Raw genomic sequence first — 20,081 nt, 5'->3', positions numbered from 1 at the left:
ACAGTGACATATAAAGCCTCATGTTATTTCACCTAGATATTGAATTAAGTACATTTAATGTAATATTACTACATAATTTAGTTATTACGGGCAGATAGCTAAATTACGCAATGTTACACTGAAATTCTTATTCCAGTATTATTCTGAGAAACGAATCAATGAATTAGAGTGATATTTTTCATAAAATATTCAAAAACCTTATAAACGTAAATATTTTGTATGAACTAGTTGGTACTTACGATAATAATATCGAACTTTTTAACGGCAAAAATTGAATCACTTTGTGATTCGCTTTCTTGAATAAACTATACTAGTTACTGCTGTCAATAGAAAAGAAACAAAATATATTTAAATTGCAACCGTAAATTTAGAAATACAATTCATAAGTTTAACTATATTGTATCTAATACCGAATTATTGCAATTTTCAAATTAAGGTAATGTTTAAGGTTTAATGTAGGATTCCATTTGATTTTTTTTTTTTACTGGATTCCTATTGAAAATTTATTATGAATTTATTATTGACTATACAGGTTTTATAATTTAACCTTATACAGGTTTTATAAAGCTTAAAATAGTAACAAACACACCTATTATCATTTAATGCATTTGTTTTATAATTAGGTAGATTCATAATGAATTCACATAATTTAATAAAAGTACAAAAGGTTTTTTATATTCCAAAAAATTTATTGTTTCAAATTTGAATTTCATACTTTAAAAATTACAATTATTCTCTAATATTTAATTAATTATAACATCAATGAAATTATACAAAACAAATAATTCGATTGAATTAGTACGTGCCAAAATAGAACATATCAAAGAGTATTTTGCATACCAAAAGAAACACACTTTAATATTTTATTAAGTATATGTATACCCCTTGTTGTCATAGAATTGTCAAATTATTATTTTTTTTTATTGTTTTTAAAAACCATATTTGACAATTATAATTTTTTGTTATTGTTATTGTTCTTCTGATATTAGAACAAAATATATACTATTTTTTTTATTGCGTGAAAATGAAGTTTTTCTTTTTTATTTTAAATAAACAATAATTCTCATTATAATTAAGTTTTATTCTTATAAAAAAATGATTTAATATAAATTGAAATCTAAATATGTTATTTAGAACTAAAATACTCATTTTAAATTGTAAGGTAAGCCGAAATTTTTTTTTTAAATGGGTATTGAATTAAATTCTATAAAGTGCACATCTACTTTTACATATGCCAATAATATATGTATTATGTATATACATGTTTACATACTTACTATAAGTATTGAAAGTTCAAATTAAATTATTTTTGTTTTGTGTAAGATAAGAAAGTAAAATGATATGTGAATGACTAAGTATATGTGTATGTTATACGTATATATACTAACTATAATTTTAGAGTATGTATATTTGCTTGTTTTTAAAAAATATATTATAGTAGGTAGGTATACCTAATTAAAATTCTTAATAACTTTGAATAATCGTTATAAATTTTTTATAATTTTCAGATTAAATTGAATTTTATGTACTTAGAGCATTCTAAAGATTTAATCAAAATTATCATGTAAAATTTTTCAATAAACGATATACCTACATACGTATGTATATGAAATTGGGTAGGTAGGTGCCTACCTTCATATATCATAATGTATACATATTTATTGACTCATTTATTCCTATAAGAAGGACCCTATAAGAAATAAACATTCGATATTAAAAAAATTTCCTATTTGCATAAAAAATTTTTCAATTTGTTTTAAACAAATAAGAAAATTGTGAAATGTTCTTTTTATTGCTTGCATATTTTAAGAATATTTTACCTATTTAGAATGTATTTATAAAAAAAAGAGTTAGGTTCTCACTACATAGCCTAATAATCAATAAAATTGATTTTTATGTATTAAAATTAACATCTGGCAAATTTACAAATTCGTTTTCAATGAAATGCATTGTAGAATCTATCTATTTTGCTTAAATCAATAAATTATTTCAAATTATACTATTCAACCTTGAAATTTAAAAAATATAATATTTAAATTATTAAAATTTTTACTTAGTATAAAAGAAATTAATATTATTATAATAATAAAATTGCCACCGTAATTTACTTGGGGAGGTTGCTACATTGTACCAGAAACTATGTAGTAACCTACCTGATCTACTTATGTACATACATATTTTCTGGTAGTAGGGCCTACACATTTTGATAAATTGAGAATTTTGTTAAATTGAGAAAAATTTCAAAAGTCCAGTAAATAAAATTAATAATCTTATTGGGAAAATGAAATACCCATTAAAGAAAAGGAGAATTCTGATCTGAAAGTGAATGAAAAGTGAAATGAGATGTAAAAACGAGCTACACGATTAGTCTGTTAATGTATGTATGTATATAAATGTTCTTATAAAACCAAATGAATTCTTATAAAATCAGTAAAGATATGAAATTCTACTTATTTCGTATAAGCTTGTTGTAATTTAAAAATATGTATTGCTTTATAAGTAATAAATATTCTAATAAACTCCGATGTATCTAAAAATACATAATTATTTAATTAGTAATTGATTACGGAATTGTAATAATAACGTGTCGATACACAATTCAGGAATTGTCATTTATAAGCAGAAATTCGCATTAATACAGTATTATTGCAATTCCGAGATTGTCAAACGAAAAAATTAATGAATTTTCTTGAAATATAATATTTCAATTTTGCATTTTGTCAGCAAACGATACAGGAAATATTTCCATGAAACTTGATCCCAGGAATGATACCGCTTCTTAGACAACTTAAATAAAACAAATAAAATATACAAATTTTATAGAAATCATAATTAAAACAATAAAAGAATAAAATTTAGTTTAAAAATTTTGAAAAGAAATTAACAGAGATTTTTTTATCAGCAAATAATGACAAACATAAGTTAATTAAAAATACAAATAACATTTCCCTGACTCTCAATTATAGCTAAAATTTGTAATGCTAAGTTTTTGGTCGACTTACCCTATAAATTTTATTCTTACTAGATTTTATTGTATAGAGTGCAATAATCACTTATCATTATTGTAAAGTAAATAAAATTCAATCGCTTTATCATTATTTACAATAATAATATTTAAATTTGTTCAAGTGTATTTAATAATAAGTAAACCCGTTCAAGTATATTTAACAACAATTCTTTTCAGTACACCTAATAAAAAATAACATGCTTCTTTATGAGTTTTTATTGTCTATTTGAAGTATACACATATATTTTATTGTTATTTTAATATTATATTGTTCTTCTGAATATGTTACGAAAGTTCTTTTTATACTGGCCAAGAATTATTTGGTATTAATTAGTATTTTTTGTATTAAAAAATGTGTGTTGAAGATTTTTATTAAAATTTTATAAAAATCTCAATTGCATTTTCAGGATTTTAGAATTTCAGAATTTCAAGATTTCTTTATAAAATAATTTTAGAGGTTTTTTTATAAAATTTTAATTAATTGAATTTTATAATGCATACAATTTTTAAAATGCATTTTAGAACATGTCGATCTATGTATGCTTCAACCAAAAGGGTAAGTTTATTCTTGGAGAAATTGTAGAAGCTAATAATACATAAAGAATTTGTGTACTATTGAAAATTAATACAAAAGAATATTTAAACTTTTAAGAATAATTTTAATACATTTCAGAATAGTTCAAGTTTGTCGAAGGCTTATGATCACTGCACTAATAATTTTAATTAAAATTATTAGTAGCAATAAAATTCGATTAAATTTTCTTTTGAATTCGAAGAAATTACAAAAATCATTATATTATAGTAATTCGGAGATTCCCCTAGTAACACTGTGTAGATTTTTTAAAGCAATTTGAAGACTCTGCCAACAGCCACATTTAATAATTTCAGTCATTCATATTATTTAAATTTTCTTATTAATAATTTCGTTTTTTAAAAATATTTCAAAAGTGTTAAAAATATTTAAATTTTGCTCTTGCTATAATTTTTCTCTTTTTGCGGTCCATTGCATACAATAAGAGAGGTTATGTGATGGCACCATATTTCAGATGCCGAGTTTTCGGTGAGAACGCAGTTCTCCATAGTAAGGAAGCGTAAATAAACTGTTTTTAGAGAGATTTCGACCTATCGGTCTGTCTGTCTGTCTATGCGTGCGTGTATCTCAATTTCGGCTAAACCAATTCTAGATTTTTGCCTATATAAAGAGAAATAATCAACCAATTTCCTTGAAATTTACGATTTCAATATAGAGTGTTAAAACAATTAACTTATAAATTTTTTTGGAAAAGATGCGGCCGCGGAAACCAAATTAGGGGCCGATTTTACATTCTTTACTATAATTACGAAACTAATTGATGGAGTTTAATATTGGTGTTCTGGTTGTTACCGAAACTAGCTGGCGAACCCTTTCAGGGAATTCGAACGGCACGAAGCCAAACTCTATTAAAAATCAAATTTTCATTTTTCTAGGTATGTTAACTAAAAGCTTATTAGTTCCCTTAAAATTTTAAAAGCACGTTTAAACTGCATTTTCATAATCTTCTGTAACAATTTCACTGAACTAGACAATATACATTGCGTTCGGTTTAATGCTGGCCATATCAGTTTTTTTTATTTTATGAACAATTCAAACACTGACTCATCTTTTTAATACATAATTGAAATTTAATAGTTTATAAAAAGTTTCACTTTCATTTTCTTAAAACTGAGCGTCTCGTCTAATAATAAGAAATAAAAATAATTTTTTTTTTTTCGAAAGCTTCCCTCTTGATGCTTACAATTTATTCCCCTTCGTCGCTAAAAATTTTATTGGCAAAATTGAAATGATAACTTCATTTGCTTTGAACTGAACCGTAATTTAAATTAGAAGTAGGTACTTAAAAAGTATTAAAAATTTAAAAATTATGAAAAAAATAAAAAAGCAGAAATAAAATTTTCATTTTAAGTTTTCAATTGTAAAAATATTGAAGTACTTATTGGCTTTTCAAATTTTTATGTTGAAAAATTAAAATAAATTTTATAGTTAATGGATTTGTAGCTCTGTTCAATAATAATTTTTGTTTTATTTCTTATTGTACAAGTGTGTAATTAGTTAGTATTTCGATATTTGTTTGCCGTTCTTCTTTGTAAATTTATGATACGACAAGTGTTTTTTTGAAATCAAGGTTACAATTTGCATTTATTTAGTGTTGTTTTTAAAAATTTAATATTTTGAGGTTATATGACACATGTAATGACACAAAGTAAATTTCCTTGTGTTCCAAATTCTAAGCATATTTCTTAAATTAATATAAGTTATATATTATGTATTTGATGTTTGTTTTTCGTTTAGTAAGTAAATTTGAACAGTAAATTTCAGAAGAGAATGAACTTGAAAACACGACATTGTATTTCCAATATCATAATTTGACATTTTTGTTGTCTTACAACCCTATACAAAAACTTTTTTGCCATCGATCTTAATAATCGTTTTTAATCATTTAATTTCTAAAAGTCCTATAAAATTTTTAAAATCATTATTATCTACACATGTACTATGACATCAAGTGAATACAATTGAAGTTAGTTATGAACTCCAACGTGACATGACATACGCGTCATGAACTCCAATATACGTTGCCAACGTAACTGATTATTACTTTTGTTATTATATTTTTTTCATGTATTCCTTTAAAGGCTGATGTATAAGAGATTTTTATATGTGACAGAATGAATGACGAAGAAATTATTTTAATAATGAAATTTTAAAATTTCCCTTTAATTGAGATAATTTTTAAATAAATTAATTACGAAAATTGCTTAATCACAGATGATTGTTGATTTGCGAAATCAATCAATTGACGTGATTAACATGATCGTGAAATTGTTGACATACTGGGATCGTGAAATCTTTAACATACACGCGATTCCACTTCTATGTCAAAATTGACTGAATTAACTTCATAATTTGTAAAATTGTAATGTATAAGCCCTTAATCTCTAATTTTGTTCTTTAGAAATACAAACAACTGATTTACTAATTAATATTTGTCAAAAAAAAAAAAAATAAATTAATATAACTACTTTATTTAATTTTATCAAATAATTATTCGTTTTTTTTTTTGAAAAAAGTTTTCTAATATTTTGATAATTTTAAAAATTTAAATTATTATTTTAAATATTTTCGATAACCCTATATAGAATTTATTAATTACAAATTTATCTTTTTAAAAAATTTTATCTTTACCCCTTCTTGTTCTTCTTCTTTTTTTTTTTTTTTAGAACTCATTTATAACATGAAATTGTTAGAATTAGCTGCAACATTTTAATTATTATCACACGCCAACTTAAAAGAGAACGCTTTAAAAATTGATTATTATCTTTATAATTATTTTCTGAACAAAAAAGAAAAAAATATAACAATAAAATAAAAATATTTATCTATATTTTTATGAACTCTAAATGCGTTTCGCACTAAATAATTTATAGGTTCAGTTTAAGCCCATCTATAACAGTGTAAAAATAGGGGAAAAAAAATGTGTTAGATCGCAATAGATTATAAACTTGAATAAATTAAATGCATCATCATAATTTTATTGATATAATTTAGAGTCTTGTGGTTTATACTATTGAAATAAACTTAATATGAATAATAAATTAAACAATTTTAAAATATGACATAAATTTCAAAAAAAAAAATTAAGTTATTATTTTGTTAATAGCCATAATACGAGTACATTAATTTTGTCAAATTATCAAATTATTAAAATTTTTGTTAAAATTATGGAAATTAAATAAAAAACGGTATTCGCACTATACTCTAGCGGAAAATTTATATACTATTTGTGAGATTTTATTTTAAATGAAAATAATTGTATATTTTTAAATTTCATCAAAGTTTTTAGAATTATTGTGTTCAGATATTAACGATATAAAATAGTTACTTTATATATAAATTAAATTCAATTATTAAATAAAATAAATAATAAATTCAAATCATTCCCTGATTCATTCAAATCATTCTTTGACTTCGACTTCTACTTTAAAATGTGGTATGAAAATATTATATTACCCAAATGCAGTTTTATTACAATTATAAAGTTGAACAATCTTCGTACTCGTATATTGTACAGAAAATATTGAAATTTTCCACTATATTTTTGATTATCAATTTGAAGCTAAGAAATATATATTATAAGAGTCATAATAGTAAATGTCATAAATGGAAATGTCATTATACTGTAAGTTGATCGCAAAAATCTAATTTAATTAAAAGTGCAATTTGCTACGTTAGTATTTATTAAAATTTAATTTTGTAATTTATGCGTGTATTTGGCTGATCGTTTCTTCAAATGAAGTTTTTCTAATAACGGATTACTAATATTACTGAAGAGAGTGAAATTGTCAGGGAATTCGAATGGCGCAAAGCGAAACTCTATTAAAAACCAAATTTACATATTTTTATGTATGTTAACTAAAAACATATTTGAAATACTAACGTCCTTAAAATTAGAAAGAAGCTTTTTTGAAAATGGTTTTCTATTTCTTCTGTAACAATTGCGCTAAATTAAACAATACACATTGCAGTCGGCTATGTACATATTGTTTGTTTTGTAAAGGTATATAAACCGCAATATATACATATTATCTATGTTTTAAAATAAATTTCACGTTGCTACTTCATTTTTAAAGTAACGCAATCGTTATATGTTATACTTGGTTCTGTCAAACATTTATTCGTTATAATTATGTTAGTCAATAATATTGAGCTTTAATTGCATTTGTATTTTAAAGAACGTATTACGTATTTCAGTGATTACGTATTAGAGCTTATTTGAGTGCAATTCAAAATATATGTATGTAGTGAATTTACATTAAAATATACTAAATTTACTGCCTTTAACAAACTTGTTATACTTACATTCATGTATACGTACATAATATATACGTGCATACACAACTGAATTTAATTTTTAATAAATCGGTATATTAAAAATGATTATACAATAATTTTTATATTTGGCGTAAAAATTATAATATTTTTTCATCTTTTTAATTATAATTTTCATTGTTATAAAATAATAACAAAAATGTACGTATACATTTTTTAAAATGTAAAAAAATAAAAAAAAAATTCTTTTTTTTTTTTATTGTTATTGTTTTTTTTTTTTTTATCAAAAACTGATAATACACTAAGTGTATAATTTAAGCATAATTAAGTTATTTTTTATTACTCTTGTCGCTCTTATTATTATTGTTGTTATTGAAATTATTTTTTTTTTCTCAAATTATATCATTCTCGCGTTTAATAAAAACAAAAAAAAAAATAAAGGAAGCAACAATAAATATAATAAAAAGAGAGAGAACAAAAAAAAAACAAAATTTGACCAAAACTTTTTCACACTCATTCTTTATTCCCTGAAGCTTATTATAGAGAAGCTCATTGTTTATTTTTTCATTTTGTTTGACAGTCTGTCTGTTTTTAAAATTTTTCAATGATTTTTAAGATATCTTAGAAAGCTTAGGTAAGACCTTGAGCTGAGGGCATCATAAGCTTTTAGATATTTCCTTCTTTTTTACTTCCTTATCTCTTCTCTGAAAGTAGATCACCCACATCACATACTCAAATTGAATTGTTTGAATAAATTGATTTCGTCATCAGGACATTCTCATAAATTGATAAAGCAAAGAGTATAAAATTCTGTCGTCGAGTTGGTAACAGATTCTTTCCTTGTATTGCGAACCGAAATATTGCATTATTATAGCAAAACTTTTTATCTCCGTGAAATATGCAATTAAAATATGGATTCTTCCTTTTCTGTTTTTGATGTTTTTACTATATGAAGTGAGTAAGCTGGTTGAATAACGTACACTACTTTCAAATAGAACAAAATATTGTTTTCTTTTTATTTTAAGGGGTTGGAGTAATCATTTTAAAGATTTACGTTTCGGGCCTAATCTTGTATACGCCTTTTTGCTTACTGATCGCTCGGAAAATGTATGACTATCATTATTCTTGTACATAAATACTTGTCAAAAAGTCAAGAATGTATGTAGAAATTGTTAAAATTTTTGTAGTGACTTCCTTTAATTTTTTCATAGCTGAAGTTTTAAAAATTCCTCTAGCTAGATAAAGCGACAAATTGAATAAAACAACATCACTGCAGTTTACAGCTCTCATACGCAAAGAGAAAGAGAGAGTGAGATATGCTTTATTCAAAACCATTAATTTTTCTCAAAACTTGCTCTTAATTACACACATTATTAGTAGATTTTTCGTTGTACATGTATTCTGCCTACTTTTTTTTTTAATTTTTGTAATGCTCATGTTCTTTTTTTATTTGAATCGGCATTTTTTTAATGTTATTCTTGCTTTTTTATTGTTTTGTCATTTTATTTTTCTTTTTCTCAATTTTTAATTTGAATTCTAATTTATTTTTAATAATTTTATATGAATTTTTCGTTTTGTTTTTTTTTTTTACCCTTTTGCTTTTCATTATTTTGAACTCTTTTTAATTTTAGTTAGTATACGGTTAACTTTTAAAGGGTTAAAATTATAAATTTTTATAATAAAAATTAAACATTTATTTACGAAAAAAAAATAAATGTAACGTTGGTTTTCACGCATTTTAGGATTTAATATTAAATTAGAAATTTTGATAAAGAATTTTTTAAGTTTATTTTAAAAAATAAATAAATTTTCTTGATTGTGATTATTTCAGCCCGTTAATATTTTATTAAAGAGTTCCGAATTTAGAAACGTACCTATATCAGGAGAGATCATTCAATATAATATAACAACTAAATAAATCATAAATATTAAATTAATAATTAAATATGTTTTATTCTTAATGAAATAAATTTAAATACATTTACAAAACTAAATAAAATTTACAACAACAAATACATTTAAATGAATAAAAAGAGTTGACGTCTATTTGTAAAACAAGTTAATTTACAAGTTGAAATTATATGCAGGCTTTCTATTATAATACATTCAAAATATTTAAATAATAATATTAGTTAATAAAATTTAATTAAAATAATAAAAGATTGCTATTCATAATAAATTATTTGGAGGAAATTGCATTAAGTTTTATACATAATTAATTAACAAATATTCCTTGTACACCCTAAAAGCAAAATGTTAAATTATTAAAGGAACAAAAAAATAATAAAATTAATTAAAATTTTAATTAATATTTTGAAGAATATATATTTGAAAATTAAAATATAACAGTGTATGCCACTAAAGTAAGAGTTTTCATAAAAATATGAAGATATAACAAACAGTTTTTTTATATGAATATATGTATATGTGTACACAAGAATTGCGGTTTAAAATAATTTTGATTTAAATCAAGTGCTTATTGTAAAAATTATAGAAATAATTTATAAAAATTATTAAAATAAAAAAATATCGTGGATCTTGTATTTGGAAGAAAATAGTGATTCAGATACATATTAGATTCAGATCTACATTAAATTTCGCCCGTACAATCCCTACGGATATACCCAATGAAAAGATATTATTTAATAGAAATGAATTTATAAATTAATGTTATAAATTATATTTTATCTTTTTGAATTTGCAATATAACGAAATTAATATTTAAGTGTTATAAATAAAAGTGAATTATTAAATTATTATATATACAGTAGATTTATGACAGATAATATTGTTATACTAAATAATTGACCTTATGAATCGTATATATTGAATGTGATTTAAGTAATTTATAGATTTGACTACCTGATTTTGTAGATTCAAGTGAAATTTAGTTGAGTACTTATTAAACAAAAATTCGAGAACAATATAATAAAACTCAATTTAATTTACGAGTATCAAACAATTGAAACTTAATCTACTTAGTTCAATAAATACTTATGCATAAGCATGGCTTCTAAAAGTAAAATAATTTTGTATTTTATACAAATTTGTTAATAATAAAATATTAAAATTTATTCAAATGGAAAATAAATTGAAAAGGGAAAGTTCAATAATTTTGTTAATTTTTTTCAATGCTATTTAATAAAAAAAAAAAACTGTAAAATTTAAATGCTTCTTTAATTTTCAGAAACTATAAGTAATTTGATGGCAATTATATAACAGAATTATATGAAATTAGAAACACTTAAATGATTATTCATAAAATTGTTTAATTTTATTATAAAAAAAATTTTTATCACAAAAAATTGTTGAGTTCAGTAAACGGTGCTTATTAATACTCGCTTCCTTCCATTTGTGATAAAAAATACCTTGATTATAACTTACGATTAATTATAAATCAAATATTAAAATAAAATGTATTTTTCCAAGATTTTCTTATCGTTATACCAATAAACAAATTAGAATTTCTCGAGAACATTATACCTATAATTGTAGGATATAAAATAAAATATTTGAGGCAAATACATACATACATGTATGTAAATCATATGTATATAATTACTTGAGTATATAAAATTTATCAACCAAAAATAATCTCGATAATATTCAGTATACTTTCAAGGTTTCAAAATCTTAACTGTATACAAATAAATTTTGTATAAAAATTTTATGATTTTTATTAAGCTATATGAAAATGAGTATTGTTGCTCTCTATGTGAACACTATCGCACCCAGAGCATATTAATGCAACATATCAATATAATTAATTTAATCAGTTATAGCACATTGTATAACAGTAATTTCCTAATAAAATTATTATAATTAAATGATTAAAATCGGATTATTTTATTATTTTAGAAATTCGCTGGAAGCGCAAAATATTATTTTTATATCTTGTCCACAGTTTCCTTGAAAACTGCTATTTTTGTTAATAATTTTGTGAACTCAGTGTTATTTTTTAATAATATTTTTTTAATAATAGATTTGTGAGTCCGTGGTTGACAGCAAAATTCAATAGCATAAGATTTTGTGATATAACTCATATTCTAAAATGTTATAAAACTTAAAGTTTTCTTCTAAAAACTTTCAAATTTGAAAAAATGTTAAAGTTTAATCCTGACAAATCAAAATGTTGCAGTTACTTGAAGTTAGGGGGTTTTCGTTTATTCAATTCTAGAATAGTTTTAGCTAATAGTACGTTCGAAAACTCACGCTACATACACCGAAAATATAGATCGTTAAAAAATTACTGACTGTAATAAAGTGCGTTCGGAAATTCAATTTGTAATAAAGAAATTTCAGAAATATAGCGCAGACCTCTAGTATAAATTTTGTCGCTGCCTCATTAAATGTTTTTTTTTAAATTTAAAATTCAATATTCAGATATTGAAATGGCAAGTTCAGATATTGAAGGGTTATTATATTAAGTTTTTTTTAAGTCTATAAATCTTGTTAAAATTTCTTTGTTTTGCAACGAATTGGAAGGTGAAAAGTGTTTGGATACAATTTCATAAACAATGTTATTTCTGTTATTTTTGAACGACTGATAATTTAGAAGTTTCAGAATTTGTAAATTGGGTAAACAAAAAAAAAAACTTAGCTAAAGTTTTTGCATACTGTTTAACGCTGTCACTTAGAAATTTTAGTTCTAATGTAAAATTTTCAGCGTGAATAAACGAGAATCTCCTTATGCCCATATAAATATTGCATAACTTCAAACCTAATTAATTCGATGCTATAAAATTAGAGAGGTTACGGTATTATTCTTAGGATTCGACTATCAAGAGTAATTTCACAAAAAGACGCAAGTACATATACTTGCATATATGTATATATGTATTTTGTTAATTAAAATTTGACGTCAAATTTATCTTTAAAATTTTATTTGAATTAATTTAGTTGATAAATATGAACTTTTTAAATAACATAATATTTTTATTTAAATTATAATTTGATGATAAGAAAAGTTTATCGTTTCCTTCGTTTAATTTCATCTTATCAGCCATTGGATAGTTTTCACCGAAATGGTGTACATGATTAAGTTCATGTCTACAATTACACATTTATTTGTGTAACATGTACCTTTTATTTATTCTTTATTTTCAGTTCTGTAAAATTATTTTATTTTATTTAAAATTTTCTAATAAATTTATTAAAGTTGTTACCATAATTAGTGTAACTGTACCATAATATAGAAAGATTTCGATGACAATTTACTTTCGTTGTTTTTAACGAAACTTCTTTTAGTCATTCTTATAGGTGTTTTTTTTCCTATTTGAATATTTTTTATAATGCAAAAATTTGATTGATAATTTTGTTTTGTTATTTTTAACTAAACTTATTCTTAACGAAACTTCCTTTTCCCATCCATTATTCTTATTTCGTTGCTTTATTTAATTTTTTTTTTTTTTCAAATTGAATTAAGTAGAATTTTCATTATTAATTTATTATGTCAAATTATTCCTGTCAATATAGTTTCGTTATTTTTAACGAAAATTTGTTTCGTCATTTTAAGTCTTTTGTTATTTTACTTAAAAATTTTTTATTCTTGTTAAATTGGTTAACTTTCAGTGAAGAATATATAGATAATTAAAATTTCTTTAATTAATAAAACTTTAAGGTTTTTATTAAAATATAATTAAAATTTCTTTAGTCGGAGACCCGAACAGTTTGTATTTAATAAAAAATTAGATACTTCAATTCTTCGGAATTAGAGGAAGTATTTATTGTAAATAATTAATTTATTTTAGAAATATACTATCATTAATTAAATAAATATACTATCCAACGGGAATCCGGACATTGGATAGAAATTCACCTTAAGAATCAAAAATAAGTTTGACAAGTAAAAAACTATATCAATACAAAAAATCCTATAATGTAAAAAGTATACAATTATATTTCAAATTAAAAGTATAAATCAGTTAAGTCAAGTATAAATCAGATTTGATTATTCGATTATTTTACAAAAATAATCAAATTTAAATCTCTTAGTACAGTATTTTGTAGGCTGCTACTTCTTACGCGAGTACATAATATATACATATGTCCTCTAATCTTTTAATATATCAGTTATTAGTAGTATAATAGTAATTTTCTAATAAAATGATTCAAAAATCGGATATATTTATAATTTTCGGGTAGTTGATAAATTTCGCCTAAAAATAAATTTATTTTCCTTTGAAATTTTTTTATCTAGATTAAAAATTTTTACAACATTCATACAATTTTTCAAAATAAAACAAAATATTTCCTTATCATACTAAAATTTGGTAACATGAATTATATTTTTGTTTAGTGTTGTTAATATTGGTGATAATGTAGAACAAATGTTATTAGATATCTAAAACAAAAAAAAAAAGGATGGTGAATAAACAAATTATTTAAAAATAAACTTGGAAATTTTGATAAAAATTTCGAATTTAAATTCTTATCAAAATATTTTTATATACAAATCATACATATTTATACCTACATATTGGCTGTATACTCGTATAATATTAAATTCCGTCATTTTTGAAAACATACAAGTGATATACAAAGTGATATAATAAAATTTGAAACAGTAAAATATTGACTAATAATTAGAAACGTTCTTTATCATATTCCGTAGTTACCAAATGAACACCTGAGGTATTTTTAACAATTTTTAAAATTTATCTTAAATTGTTATACATATTACAATAAATGTTCTATCCTAAAAAAATTAATTTAATTTCTTTAACAATTTAATTTCTACGTTAACTTAGAAGCAATTTTATTATAGATTTTTAAGGGAACTAAATAAAAATATTGAAATAAAATTAATTATTTCTTAGAATTTTCAAAAATTATAAAATAAAATAAGCCACAGTTCTTTAAGATTAAAGTGTTATATTAAAAAATTTATTAAAAAAAATCTAAATAAATGTGAAAGGTTATAAAAAAATTATTATTAAAATTATTATGAAAATTTGTAAACCTTATAATTCTGTTAAAATAAAATTAATTTATGTATTTAATTTATTGTTATAATAATTATTGATTTTATATAATCTGTGATTAGTTAATTTACAATTTTATTCAGAAGTGTTCCAAAATTTTGTTCGTTATCTTTCAGACTAATAATATTGCTCACCCAATAAATTGATACGTCTAGTAGACACAAAATCGCGATTATATATTAATTTTGCTTTTGATATTCCTTTTTTTTTGATTAAATAGACTGGAATTCGTTTTCAATTTTTATTATTATTTTTGTTCTAAATGCTAATTGTGCTAAAATAACAAAATCAATAAAATATTTTAGTTTTTGTATATAAGGCAAATAAAAGTTGTTGTCCAGTAGAAATTATTCTTGTCAAAATATATTATGCCAAATATTCTAAAAGTTTGATTGACATTTAAATAGAATCCAGTGATTGAAGTAAAATTTTTTTATCGCCGCTTGAAATGAACTGAGTTTTTTGATCCCATATTTATATTTAAAATTAAAATTATAATAATGTAATTTGGCATTATTTTATTTATAAAAAATTAAAATATTATAAAATCAATTTATGAAATTATTAATTAAATTAAAAATTTTTATTTATTTTTTTTTTTATTTCAGGCTACTAACAACAATTCTAATACTCTCAATTTGAATTTTCTCGAAATATTTAGAAAATCTTAATAATTTAATTAAAAGAAAATGATATTGTAACAAATGCATTAACAATTATAAATTAAAATAAATCCAATTTATTTCGAATACTTTTTAAGAACATAAATAAAACAAAATAATTTCAAATCAAAGAAAATTCATAGCATTTATCACTTGCCATTTGGAAAATATTAAAATAAAAAAAAATAATAAAATTTACAATTAAAATGTAAGATAAAAAGAGAAATGCAGACAAAAATTAATTTTTGGTTAAACAAGACGTAGATGGAAAAATACATACATATATAAAAAAAATTTATCAAAATAAATGATAATAGAGACGAGTACAAGATAAAATATACCAAAAAAAAAAATAAGAAAATATCGATCGGTTTGTAAAATGGTAATCGAACATAAAAAATCAATTTAACATTAAATTGGAAATGTAAGTAAATTTTTCATATTATAAGAACAAAATTATCTAATTAATTTTTTTAATTTTTAGTCATTGTTTTGGTCTCGTTAAATAATTTAAGAGAATTTGCTGTCGCCTATCATTTTGCAAGGAGGTATTATTAAAAGTTGATTGACAAATGCGAATTCATAATTTTGGAAAGAATTTTAATTAAAACATTTTTTTTTTTCTTCATATACATTAATTGTGGTTATTTAGATAAAAATTATTAAGATATTAATAAATTTTTAATTATTTTTAATTTAATATAAGTAATATCATAAATTAATAAATTGAGCATATAATATTTGATATCATTTTTTCATAATAAATTTTATAATGTGCGTAATTGATATACAAGTATTAGGAAATTATTTATTCTGTTATTAATTATTTAATAAGCTTTTGTTTTTTTATAAATTATATGTATGTTTTATAAAAACTACTTATGTTAAACATATTTGAAACATGTTCATTTTAAAATTTAATTTATAAAATCAAAAAAATTAATTAGATAATTCATTAAAGTAATTGCTCCCCACATATTTTTACATTTTAATACAATTTTCATCATTATAAAGCATTTAATAATATTATAATTAAATAAAAGAATTTTAAAATAATTTAGTGAAATTTTTACAATAAAAGTTTGTTCATAAACTTTTAATCAAAATTTAAATTAATTTTTAATACTTTAATATTTGTAGCAAATTATAATAAGTATTTAGGACATTAAAAATAATTAATCATGTAATATTAAGTTTCTTACCGAGTTAATTTAAAAATTAAAAAAAAAAATAAGTAAATTTAATAGATAAAAATTTTCAATTTCAATTTTCTTTTTAAATTCAAATTAAAAATTATGAACATAAAAAATTAAATATGCATTTACATATATAGGATAGCTATTTATTACTTTATTTCTGAATAAATTCTTAGATTCAATAATTCCTATTATTAAAATACATGTTTCTATTCTCTTATCCAATTACAATTTAACTAAAATTAATTTTTTTAAATTGAAATGTAGACCTTTTTTAAATTGAATTTTCTTTGAATTTAATTGCAAATCTTATTCTTTAATTAAATTGTCATTAATATGAATACTAAAAACTTTTCAATTAAATCAGATTTCCCAAGTCTCGGTATATATGAATTTGAATTTTTTTTTTTCATTCACTAATTAAATTAATTAATTTTTTTATCATCAATTCTATTTTATTAAGTGAACTCTTGATTTATAATTTATATATTCATATAGCATATAAAAATTTTTAAACATATAAAAATTGTTACTATTCCAAATACATACAACCATGCGTATATATTACTTATATGCAGTTCTCAATGTGTTCCCGAAAGGTCATTTTATCGGAAATTGTAATTTATAGTTTATTTTTATGCTTAAAACTAGAATATAAAATTAGAGCTAAATTAGGTATAAGAAAAGCTTTAATTTTATTTAGAATTTGCCTTTCTTTGTTTTATCTCATAACACTTCAGAATTTTTGCAATAAAATTTTGACTTTGTATTTTTATTTAATTTTTATATTAACAATATATTTAATTTTTAATATGTATTTAATTTTTAATATTTACAGATAAAAATATTTGCAACATAAAATTAAATGAAAATTGAATGTATAAGGAACACGATTTTGAAAGAACATTCTGGTGGAAACACAAATTATTACCAAAGAAATACAACCAAAGTAGAGATTCCTTTAAAAGATTTCTAATTAATTTAGTTTTTTAATATTTTATAAAAATTTAAAAAAAAAAACCTCTACACGAGTTATTAAGATTTTATTTATTATATAAACAAAAATGCAATCAAATACAAATGGAGATTATAGACTGCTTAACGGCCGTGGAGCATTTTATGAAGGTAGAAATCTAAAATTAAAATCAATTTTAAATATTATTAATTTAAATTTTAATTTTTTGTTTTTTTAGCTTCAAGAAACCTTGCAAATCGAAAATCATTGGTATCCTTAATTGTTGGATTAGTTGTTGGTTTTTGTATGGCTGAATTATTTATACTTTCATCACCGAGTAGACATGCTGAATGGTTACTTTATAATAGTCATGCACATGGTCATTCCGATTCAATAAATGATCCACATCATAGTCATGATTTAATTGATGCTGCTGGACCTGAAAAAAGTTTTGGTTTTCATACGCATGCAAATGAAAATAATACAATAGCAACAAAATTATATGATGAAGTAAAAGTATTATGTTGGATAATGACAAATCCAGATAATCATAAGAAAAAAGCTCGTCATGTTCAAAGAACATGGGGTCCACGTTGTAATAAAGTAATATATATGAGTTCACAAGAAGATAAGGAATTAGGTGCTGTTGCATTACCAGTTTCAGAAGGTCGTAATAATTTATGGGGTAAAACGAAAGAAGCATTTAAATATGTTTATGAAAAACATTTAAATGAATATGATTGGTTTTTAAAAGCTGATGATGATACGTAACTATCAAAAATATTGAAAAGAAATTAAATAACATGATTATAATTTTTTTTTTATTGTTATAATAAATTACAGATATGTTATCGTAGAAAATTTAAGATATATGCTTTATCCCCATTTACCGGAAACACCAATATATTTCGGTTGCAGATTTAAACAATTTGTTAAACAAGTAAATTTTGAATTTGTTTATAAATTGTGGCAGAACAAAACTATTTCAATGAATTTATTTAATTTTTAGGGTTATATGTCTGGTGGAGCTGGTTATGTATTAAGTCGAGAAGCTTTAAAACGTTTTGTAGAACTTGGATTAACAGACAAAAATAAATGTCGTCAAGATGCAGGCGGTGCTGAAGATGTTGAAATGGGTAAATGTCTTGAAAATGTTGGTGTTTTAGCTGGAGATTCTAGAGATCCTAATGGAAGAGGAAAATTTTTCCCATTTGTACCAGAACATCATTTAATACCAGGACATGTTGATAAAAGTTTCTGGTATTGGAACTATATCTATTATGAAACCGATGAGGTAATTTTTGTGTAGTTATTTTGATATTGGAAAGTTTCTAAAATACGAAGTTAATAGTTTTATTTTTTTTTTTTTGTACTTTTGTGTATATTTTTAGGGATTAGATTGCTGTTCTGATTATGCTGTATCATTCCATTATGTATCACCAAATCAAATGTATGTTTTAGATTACTTAATATATCATTTAAGACCATATGGAATTTTATTTACACCGGAGCAATTACCTGAAAGACTATCTGTTCATGATGATTTAGAACATAGATCAGTAGCACCTATTTTAAAATTTAGCGATGAAAAAAATAAAAATGATCACAAAGACGAGTATGATGATAAAGAAACAAAAAAAGTTAGTAAAAAAAGAAAAAGAAGAAAATAATAAAAACCAAAAAAAATTAAAAAGACTAGATAAGTTTAAATCCCATTAATTTAATCCAAAAATTTAGAAACTCAATCCAAACCAAACAAAAAACAAAAAATATGATAAAACATAAAATGATGATTAGATTTAGTTAATTTTGTTACCAAAGCACAATTTAATTTTATTTTTTGATAAATTTTTATATCTGATGTAAATTTAATATGAAATTTTTGTTAAAGTTTTAAGGAATAATTTAAAGTATTTTTATTTAATTTGATAGTAATATGTGTGATGATGTTTGAATGTATTGCTTTTTTTTTTTTTGCCTAAGACTAATAATAAAAAATTTTAGATTTATGTTCGTTAGCTTATACAAGATATTTGATAATGATTATAAGAAATTTTTCCAAATTTTTAGAATTACGATGAAGTTAAAATTTTTTCTGTTTATCAGAAACCAAAATGTATATGAATGTAGAACATGCAAGTAAATTTAAGTGAAAATTTCGTAAATTTTTTGCTTTACGAACTCAAGCCTAATTTTTAAGAATATATATCGGCATAATAGATAAATATATTTGAAATTTTTTTTTGAAAAATTTTCCAAAATTCATTTTAACGTAGTTTATTTATTTCTTTCACATAAACTATTGAATATTTTCAATAATTTGCAATGAAAATTTACAATTTTCCTTTTCAAATATCTTGTTTATAATTTTAGTTTATTACATTTAGTTCATTATATTTTATGATTTATTT

General features: G+C 22.0%; 1 protein-coding gene across 1 annotated transcript; it reads left to right on the top strand.

Annotated features, from left to right (window-relative positions):
* The first annotated feature begins 1,024 nt into the window (after positions 1 to 1,024).
* Positions 1,025 to 19,877, top strand: LOC129609419 (glycoprotein-N-acetylgalactosamine 3-beta-galactosyltransferase 1-like). The gene is made up of 8 exons (XM_055521322.1): positions 1,025 to 1,162; positions 15,466 to 15,943; positions 16,004 to 16,067; positions 17,554 to 17,840; positions 17,909 to 18,437; positions 18,514 to 18,610; positions 18,680 to 18,964; positions 19,062 to 19,877. Exons 4-8 carry the CDS (start codon positions 17,780 to 17,782, stop codon positions 19,338 to 19,340), a joined length of 1,251 nt encoding a protein of 416 aa, XP_055377297.1. The 5' UTR covers positions 1,025 to 1,162; positions 15,466 to 15,943; positions 16,004 to 16,067; positions 17,554 to 17,779; the 3' UTR covers positions 19,341 to 19,877.
* Positions 19,878 to 20,081: the final 204 nt, after the last annotated feature.

Source organism: Condylostylus longicornis, unplaced genomic scaffold (assembly GCF_029603195.1).
Source record: "Condylostylus longicornis isolate FDR11 unplaced genomic scaffold, ASM2960319v2 ptg000039l, whole genome shotgun sequence".
Taxonomy (NCBI): Eukaryota; Metazoa; Arthropoda; class Insecta; order Diptera; family Dolichopodidae; genus Condylostylus; species Condylostylus longicornis.
The sequence above is the reverse complement of the archived record's forward strand: the minus strand, read 5'-3'. Positions and strand labels throughout refer to the sequence as shown.

Coding starts and splice junctions, on each gene's coding strand:
- LOC129609419 (XM_055521322.1), top strand. CDS start 17,780: ATGCAATCAAATACAAATGGAGATTATAGACTGCTTAACGGCCGTGGA. Junction 18,611..18,679: donor TTAAACAATTTGTTAAACAA/GTAAATTTTGAA, acceptor TTTAATTTTTAG/GGTTATATGTCTGGTGGAGC. Junction 18,965..19,061: donor TCTATTATGAAACCGATGAG/GTAATTTTTGTG, acceptor GTATATTTTTAG/GGATTAGATTGCTGTTCTGA.